Source organism: Lampris incognitus, chromosome 19 (genome assembly GCF_029633865.1).
Source record: "Lampris incognitus isolate fLamInc1 chromosome 19, fLamInc1.hap2, whole genome shotgun sequence".
Lineage (NCBI taxonomy): Eukaryota > Metazoa > Chordata > Actinopteri > Lampriformes > Lampridae > Lampris > Lampris incognitus.
Genome location: NC_079229.1, coordinates 22350930 through 22360775, shown reverse-complemented (window position 1 = coordinate 22360775; position 9846 = coordinate 22350930). Strand labels below are relative to the sequence as shown.

Genomic DNA, 9846 nt, shown 5'->3' with positions numbered 1-9846 from the left:
ATAACGCCTCGTGTCTGATGACAATTGTGTGTGTGAGGGGAATCTGTAAGTTGGTGTTTCTGTGTCCACCTGTCTGCTTGTGTACGTCAGTATCTTTGCCTTTTCATGTATGTCTACCTGTCTTTACACCTTTCTATGCATCTATTTATATGTGTGTGTTTAAGTGTGTGCACGTTTAGGTCTTCATGACTTGTACTGACTTCTCCAAGGTCTATGCTGTGGATGCTTTGCTGAAAAAAGGAGGCTCCACACAGAAAGGAACTGGGACGGCCTGGGGTTCAATCCAGGACCTTCTTGCTGTGAGGCAACGGTGCTAACCACTGGGCCACCGTGCCGCAACTTCACACTTCTAGAAATCATGCAAATTTAACTGTGGAGAATAAAGAAATGATCACAGGCAACCATGCTGACTAATATATCAAAGTATTTGGTGTGTATCTTTAGTACCAGTACCACACTGATACTAGTGTTGATGTGTGATGCCATGCAGAGGACACCGTGTGACTGATGTGGGGAGAGACTATACTATGTGGGCTCACTGGATATGTTTCCAACCTTGCCACACCTAGAGGAAATACCAGAGTAGAGAAAGACTAACCAGCCAAAGGAGAAAAAAGACCAGAGGCAAAGTAACATCTACTTAAAAATATCAACATTAGCTCATAGATGCCCATGCTCTCTGCTGTCTTATCTTGTCTTTCATGCATCAGTCATATCATTTTGAAATCTACAGTTCATTCCAGTTGCGTGATCCTCTGCTTAGTGTCTTGTTCAGGATTATATAAATAAACTTCTACAGACTCTGGCACAACAGAGCAACTATTTTTTTATATGTCAGTTATATACGTTTTGATTATATGTCTTAGTTTAGTAGTGTAATCCTTAACAGATGGTGTAACAGATTAAACAGGAAATCTTTATTGCAGCCTTAGATTATTACAACAAAACATGATGCAGACAAGAACATACTGGTAATGGTTGAAAAAACAAAAACAACATTTGAAACAGAGTGTGCATATTCATATTTGGTCATTGTAGTCAAGTTGGCCATTGTCATTTAGGCATTTGTCTGGCCCCTCCTATCCACCGTGATTTAACATGGAGATTTTTTCAATTTGACGGTCATTTTTTTGACGTATTAATTGGCACATACCTATAGATGTAGGTTCGGCCTGCCAAGCCTTTTTTCAATAGCTGGTGAGAGAGCAAGTAATTATTTGGATGAAAATAAAACTACTGTATCGCAAATGAAATGGCCACAGACCCGCTTCTTTACATACAATGGGAAAACTCAAGATAGTTTTATCTACTGCTGTTTGTCGTGTGAGATAATTACAAGATAGAGATATCCACCTTAAGGCATGTGTAATGTTGAGAGAATGCGAGCGTAAACGCATGTAAGCACACACGCACAAGCACACACATTCACACACACATAAACAGCCACACACAGACACGTAGTGCCTGCACTGAAGCGCTTTGGTCTTGTCAAAACTGATTCTGTGACAAATACACACAATAGACAAAAACTCAGTCAGTTTCAGACATACAAGGATTAATACTGAGCGTGAGAAGGCACAACGAGTCACTCATGTTAACACCTTATCTCATTTGCGTAGTACAAGAGAGACAGAGACAGAGACAGAGAGACAGTGTTGTAGTACTCGAGTCCAGGACTCGGACTCGAGTCCTGATTTTCAGGACTCGTGACTCGACTTGGACGTGAGCACTGATGACTCGGACTTGGACTCGAGCATTGACTGCATTCGGACTCGGAAGTTGGAGATGAGGACTCGGACTTGTTAATTGATAAAGACCGTATTTTTTGTTTTGCTAGTTTTTTGTAATAATATCTTTTAACGTGAGTTTTTTTGTAATAAATTGTAATTTTTTTTTGTAATTTTTTGCGACACAATTTGTTTGGCTATTGTGTCACAAAGTAAATAAACTCCCTTTGAAATGGTGACAGCTGTGTCATTTTTGTTTAATGTAGACCTTTTTTATTTGTATGTCAGCTTTTTTACAGTGCCAGAGTGGAGCACTGGAGCCCATCTTGGAACTCGACTCAGACTCAACCTTGATGACTCGAACTCAGGTAATGGGGACTTGACTCGGACTCGACTCGGACTCTTCTTTGGGGACTCGGACTCAAACACTGGGGACTCGAGACTCGACCTCAAGGTTTAGTGACTCGACTTACAACACTGGAGAGAGAGAGAGACAGAGAGAGAGAGAGAGAGAGAGAGAGAGAGAGAGACTAGTATTATATGGCGTGTGTGTGCTTCTATGAGTGATAGAGTCTTGACCGCGCCACTATCCCATCACGCCTCCTCTGCCAGGTCATCACTCCTCCCTCTCTGTCGCTCTCGGTGCCTCTGGATTGCTCGCCAGATGCGACAGAGGACTCCGCCCCTGAGAGGGGAGAGATTCGCCCACTGTTGAGTATGTTTAATGTAAATTTGGGGGTCAACTTTCGTGACAGGACACACAGGCGTGACAGAACGGATACCGTAAACGCAGGCAGCGGAGGTCGTCCTTGGTGACGTCGTTGAGAATGTCATTCAGTGTGTACTCCTCCATCGCAAACTGGCATGGAGACAGAATGCACAGAAATCCTAAGAGTAGTTCACATACAGCGGCATAACACATGTCTAAGTGACGAAACAATGTAAGGTAGCTGAAGTGAAACAGACGGCTGCAAGGAAACCCAACCTTGTCTACAGTATCAGGGTCCACCCCCTGGTCTTTAAGCCAATCAGTGAGCTGCTTGTCGGGCTCATGGTCAGCTGGGATGTGGAAGATGGAGGGTGGAGGCATGTCTGAAAAAGAGAGGTAGTGCGCATATGTGTGCGTGTGAGAGAGAAAGTCACAGAGGCAGACAGACAGATAGACAGACAGACACAAAGGAAAAGAGGATTGGTAGAGGTACAGATGTTGAACTAGAGGTAGTTTTGACATTGAACATGGTAACATACACTCACCAGCCACTTTATTAGGCACACCTGTCCAACTGCTCGTTAACGCAAATTTCTAATCAGCCAATCACATGGCAGCAACTCAATGCATTTAGGCCTCTAGACATGGTCAAGACGATCTGCTGAAGTTCAAACCGAGCATCAGAATGGGGAGGAAAGGTGATTTAAGTGACTTTGAACGTGGCATGGTTGTTGGTGCCAGACGGGCTGGTCTGAGTATTTCAGAAACTGCTGATCTACTGGGATTTTCACGCACAACCATCTCTAGGGTTTACAGAGAATGGTCCGAAAAAGAGAAAATATCCAGTGAGCAGCAGTTCTGTGGGCGAAAATGCCTTGTTGATGCCAGAGGTCAGAGGAGAATGGCCAGACTGGTTCGAGCTGATAGAAAGGCAACAGTAACTCAAATAACCACTCATTACAACCGAGGTATGCAGAAGAGCATCTCTGAACGCACAACACGTCGAACCTTGAGGCAGATGGGCTACAGCAGCAGAAGACCACACCGGGTGCCACTCCTGTCAGCTAAGAACAGGAAACCGAGGCTACAATTTGCACAGGCTCACCAAAATTGGACAATAGAAGATTGGAAAAACGTTGCCTGGTCTGATGAGTCTCGATTTCTGCTGCGACATTCGGATGGTAGGGTCAGAATTTGGCGTCAACAACATGAAAGCATGGATCCATCCTGCCTTGTATCAACGGTTCAGGCTGGTGGTGGTGGTGTAATGGTGTGGGGGATATTTTCTTGGCACACTTTGGGCCCCTTAGTACCAATTGAGCATCGTGTCAACGCCACAGCCTACCTGAGTATTGTTGCTGACCATGTCCAGCCCTTTATGACCACAGTGTTCCTATCTTCTGATGGCTACTTCCAGCAGGATAACGCCCCATGTCATAAAGCTCGAATAATCTCAGACTGGTTTCTTGAACATGACAATGAGTTCACTGTACTCAAATGGCCTCCACAGTCACCAGATCTCAATCCAATAGAGCACCTTTGGGATGTGGTGGACCGGGAGATTCGCATCATGGATGTGCAGCCGACAAATCTGCAGCAACTGCGTGATGCTATCATGTCAATATGGACCAAACTCTCTGAGGAATGTTTCCAGTACCTTGTTGAATCTATGCCACGAAGGATTAAGGCAGTTCTGAAGGCAAAAGGGGGTCCAACCCGGTACTAGCAAGGTGTACCTAATAAAGTGGCCAGTGAGTGTATATCCATCCATATATCTGTCAATTTTCCATCCATCCAACCACATAATCATTTTTCGCCATCTGTATAGAGCATTTTAAATATTACAAAAATGTTGCCCTCATCTATGAATATTTATGACATATAAGCTAGGTAGTTATGAAGGCAATTCTATAATCATATGATCTGTGTGCTCAGAGGATCATCCATCCATTCCATCCATTATCTAAACTGCTTATCCTGCTCTCAGGGTCGCAGGGATGCTGGAGCCTATCCCAGCAGTCATTGGGCGGCAGGCGGGGAGACACCCTGGACAGGCTACCACAGGGCCCGGCCACACACACACACACACACACACACACACACACACACACACACACACACACACACACACACACACACACACACACACACACACACACACACACACGCACACATACTCACACCTCGGGACAATTTAGTACGGGCGATTCACCTGACCTATATGTCTTTGCACTATGGGAGGAAATCAGAGCACCCAGAGGAAACCCACACAGACACGGGGAGAACATGCAAACTCCACACAGAGGACGACCCGGGACAACCCCCAAGGTTGGACTACCCCAGGGCTCGAACCCAGGACTTTCTTGCTGTGAGGCAACTGCACTACTGTGCTGCCTCAGATGATCATGTGTCTGCCATATTATAATACATGATGTTTGCTTACTTTTAATCTTTGACCATGTATGACTTATACCATGTTTAACTTTAGTCTATATTGCTTAAATACTTAAAGTTAATATTTAACATAACAAAGGTGGTGTTATAAAGTGACTTCTCCATGTAAACAAATGAAGGCCTATTTTTAATTGTTAGCTGACAGCAGACAAATGTAAAAGGAGTGCTTTTCTAGTCTACCGACCACTCAAAGCTCTTTTGAGTGTGTGCCTCACATTCCCCCATTCAAACACACATATTCATACATTGATGGTGGAGGCTGCCATACAAGGTGCCAAACTGTTCATCATGAGCAGTTAGGGGTTCAGTGTCTTGCTCAAGGACACTTCGACACGCTCTCTGGAGGAGCCAAGGATCAAACCAGGAACAATTCCAATTCACTGAACAACAAAGATTTTGCTTCCTGAACACTTTTATGTGTATTTTATGGATTTTGGGCTACTGATCACGAAAATCACCTTAAAATGTTCCTATCACATACCGTTTTGAGGATGCACAAGCCAGTGCATTCTCAGTGCCAGTCCCAAGCCCAGATAAATGGGGAGGGTTGCATCAAGAATGCATCCAGCGTAAAATCTTTGCCAAATCAAATATGCGGATCATAAATAAGATTTACATACCGGATCGCTCGAGGCTCAGGTTACCAACAGCCAGCAGGGTGCTGGTGGAAACTATGCTACTGTTGGGCAAAGGAGAAGGAGAGGAGGAAGGGTAGGAGTGTGGAGGTGAGTCAGTACTTTGAATGATGGTACTATGACTGGTAAAGGGAGAGAGCTGATTGATATGATGGAAAGAAGAAAGATAGGTATACTGTGTGTGCAAGAGACCAGGTAGAAGGGGAGAAAGACCAGTAGCATTGGAGGTGGGTTCAAACTCTTCTACATGGTGCGAATGGGAGGGGAAATGGGGTAGGGGTAATTCTGAAGAAAGAGTATATCAAGAGTGTGCTGGAGGTGAACAGTGTCGGACAGAGTGATGAGTATGAAACTGGAATTCGAAGGTGTATTGATGAATGTTAACGCACGTTGAATGAATGTTATCAACGCAAGTTGGGTGTCAGATGGAAGAGAAAGAAGAATTCTGGAGTGAATTGGATGATGTGGTAGAGAGTGTACCCAAGGGGGAGAGAGTGGTGATTGGGGCAGACTTCAATGAGCATGTTGGTGAAAGGAACAGAGGTGATGAGGAGGTGATGGAGGTATGGTGTCAAGGAGAGAAATGTGAAAGGCCAGATGGTGGTGGATTTTGTGAAAAGGATGAAAATGGTTGTGGTAAATACATGTTTCAAGAAGAGGGAGGAACACAGGGTGACGTACAAGAGTGGAGGAACGTGCACACAGGTGGACTATATCTTAAGTAGAAGGTGCAATCTGAAAGGGATTGGAGACTGCAAGAGGGTGACAGGGGAGAATGTAGCTAGGCAGCATCGGATGGTGGTCTGTAGGATGACTTTGGAGACCAAGAAGAGGAAGAGCGTCAAGGCAGAGCCAAGGATCAAACGGTGGAAGTTGAAGAAGGAAGGCTGTTGGAGTTCAAGGAGGCACCTACACTGTGTAGGTGCTATGCAAATGTTGTCTTAGGCATGCCTGGGCATGCTTAGTCAGGTCAGATGCCGGCAGACAGGCTATAAAAGCTGCTAACGTTTACAAATGCTGTTTGGACGTATGCTGAGGCACATGTTCTTCAGGCAATAGCATCGTGAGTATACTTAACAATAGGACTTATTCTCTTCAGGAAGATTTAATACAGCAGAAATGTCTCATCAATGTTGTAACAGCTGCGATACATCCTGGTACATCTGTGGCAAGTATACGCTTAAGGCTCAAAGACGCACCATGACTGCACTTATTAAGAAAGCCTATGAGCTCTACTTCAGATGTAAAATTGGCGACCAAGAGAAACCCTGGGCTCCTCACATTTGTTGTGCAATGTGCAGTCAACCTGAGAGCTTGGCTCAGAGGTACTCAGAAGTCAATGCCATTTGCAGGTCCAATGATATGGTGAGAACAGAAGGATCACATTGACGGACTGTTACTTCTGTCTGACCAATGTATCTGGCTTCTCTACTAAAAATAAGAAATCTATTGAATACCCCAATCTGCCTTCAGCCATGAGACCAGTGCCACATGATGACAGTTTGTCCGTACCGAAGACACCAGAGACATGGAGCCTAGATGAGGCAGATGAAGATGCCACAACGCATGAACCAGATGTGGAAAATGACACTGATCCAGATGTTGAATCCTTTATGCCTGGGTATCCTCATCTGATAACACAGCCAGAATTAAATGACCTGGTCAGGGACTTGGATTTGTCAAAAGCTAAAGCGGAACTACTTGGTTCAAGATTGCAAGGAGGGGGTTTGCTGTCACCAGGTACAAACATTTCTATCTTTCAGAACCATCAAAAACATTCTACACACTTTTTTACACAGGTTGACAACCTCTGTTTCTGCACGGACATTGATGAATTGTTCATGGTTTTGGGTTGTGTGCATGACCTACAACACGGATGTCTTTTTATAGATTCGTCAAATTTTAGCCTGAAAACTGTCCTGTTATACACTGGCAATGTCCACCCTTCAGTACCCACTGGCTATGCAGTACACATAAAAGAAACCTACAATAACATGGAACTGTTGCTGAAACACATACAGTACAACAATTACAACTGGAACATCTGTGGTGATATAAAGGTATTGGCACTGCTACTAGGAATGCAGCTAGGCTATACAAAGTACTGTTGTTTCCTTTGTGAATGGGATAGCCGTGCTAAAGAGTCACATTACATTAAAAAGAACTGGCTGCGAGATAAGCATTTCATTCCAGGGCAGAAAAGTGTGGTGCATAAACCACTTGTTGACCCAACAAAGATATTTCTGCCTCTTCATACGAAACCCGGATTGATGAAAAATTTTGTGAAAGCAATGAACAAAGAAAGTGAAGGATTTCACTATTTGAGACAGATGTTTCCAAGAATAACTGATGCCACGATTAAGGAAGGCTTTTTTGTTGGTCCACAAATCATACAGGTCATCAATGACAGGGAGTTAGAAGATCTCCTAGTGGGGCCAGAGAAAATAGCATGGAAGGTATTTAAGGATGTTGTTGAGAATTTTCTTGGCAACTACAGAGCACCAAATTACATTTATCTGCTTGACAACATGCTTAAAGGATACAAAACCATGAAGTGCAACATGTCATTGAAAATTCATTTTCTGCATTCACACTTGGGCTTCTTCCCTCCTGATTTTGGTGCAGTCAGTGACAAACAAGGTGAAAGGTTTCACCAGGACATTGTGACCATGGAAAAGAGGTATTATTATTAGTAGGTACTATTGTTGGACACTGACACAAGAGGCACAAGATGCTGAGTACAAACGGAAATCAGCTGCAAAACATTTTAAGTGCAGCTGAACCAACACAATGTGTCAGCATCATTATGCGATTAAACATGTTCAATTCAATAAAAGTTATTTTAATGTTTCTCCAAATTCCTATGTGATACAGCAAATCTGAAATTGTTTTTGTATTCAGCTTGACATTGTGTCTCAATCTCTGGTTTATTTTCAGGAAGGAAAATGTTCGCTCTACCTCCCAAGCCATGCCACCCACTGTTGCGAAACTTACTGAGCAGAGCAAAGTTTGTACAAAGTAATAGGGAAATGGCTTTGCTGTGATATGAGCTGGAAGATATGAGATAAGGAAGGAGATGAACAAACAACTGTCCTTTAAGAGAAACCGTGAGATTGACCTTGGGGTTAACTTCAGGATGTACCATGCTTAAGCATTATGTGATGATACTGTAAGAGATATTTGTAGGAGTGAAGTATGTAGGAGTGGTGCAGGATATGTATGAGGGAAGTGTAACAATGGTGAGGTGTGCAGTTCGAATGACAGATGGGTTCAAGGTGGAGGCGGGATTACATCAAGGATCAGCTCTGAGCCCTTTCTTGTTTGCAATGGTGATGGACAGGTTGATGGACAAGATCAGGCAGGAGTCTCTGTGGACTATGATGTTTGCGGATGACATTGTGATCTGTAGAGAGAGTAGGGTGCAGGTTGAGGAGAGCCTAGAGAGGTGGAGGTATGCACTGGAGAGAAGAGGAATGAAAGTCAGTAGCAGCAAGACGGAATACCTATGCATGAATGAGAGGGAGGACAGCAGAATGGTGAGGATGCAAGGAGTAGAGATGACTAAGGTATATGAGTTTAAATACTTGAGGTCAATTGTCCAAAATAACGGGGAGTGCAGAAGAGAGGTGAAGAAGAGAGCGCAGGCAGGGTGGAGTGGGTGGAGAAGAGTGTCAGGAGTGATTTGCGACAGAAGGGTACCAGCAAGAGTTAAAGGGAAGGTTTACAAGATGGTTGTGAGACCACCTACGTTATATGGTTTGGAGTTAGTGGCACTGACGAAAATCTTAGCATCTTCAACTCTGCCACCTCCAGCTCCGCCTGAGCTGGAGGTGGCAGAGTTGAAGATGCTAAGATTTTCATTGGGAGTGACAAAGAAGGGCAGGATTAGGAATGATTATATTAGAGGGACAGCACAAGTTGGACGGTTTGGAGACAAAGCAAGAGAGGCAAGATTGAGATGGCTTGGACATGTGTGGAGGAGAGATGCTGGGTATATTGGGAGAAGGATACTGAATATGGAGCTGCCAGGGAAGAGGAAAAGAGGAAGGCCAAAGAGGAGGTTTATGGATGTGGTGAGGGAATACATGCGGTGAGGGAATACATGCAGGTGGCTGGTGTGACAGAGGAAGATGCAGAAGACAGGAAGTAATGGAAACGGATGATCCACGGTGGCGACCCTTAACAGGAACAGCCAAAGTAGTAGTAGACTGTAAGAGATTTTTGTTTTGCTCATTTATTGTCAGAGTGGAATTTATATAATGTCAAGAGAGTAAATGCAAAGACAGTAGTGGTTAAGGTTTGGGGTAAGATTAGGTCGTGG

The 9846-nt window shown here is 44.1% G+C and overlaps 1 protein-coding gene across 1 annotated transcript in view; it reads right to left on the bottom strand.

Moving 5' to 3' along the window:
* Positions 1-2289: 2289 nt before the first annotated feature.
* The window catches only part of map3k15 (mitogen-activated protein kinase kinase kinase 15), a 57479-nt gene continuing 49922 nt past the window's right edge, over positions 2290-9846 (bottom strand). Inside the window, exons 27-29 of the mRNA XM_056299570.1 lie at positions 2713-2819; positions 2510-2586; positions 2290-2412 (exon numbers count right to left, since the gene is read on the bottom strand). Of these exons, the coding sequence (XP_056155545.1) occupies positions 2322-2412; positions 2510-2586; positions 2713-2819 (275 nt within the window). The 3' untranslated portion in view covers positions 2290-2321. The remainder of the gene's footprint in view (positions 2413-2509; positions 2587-2712; positions 2820-9846) is intronic.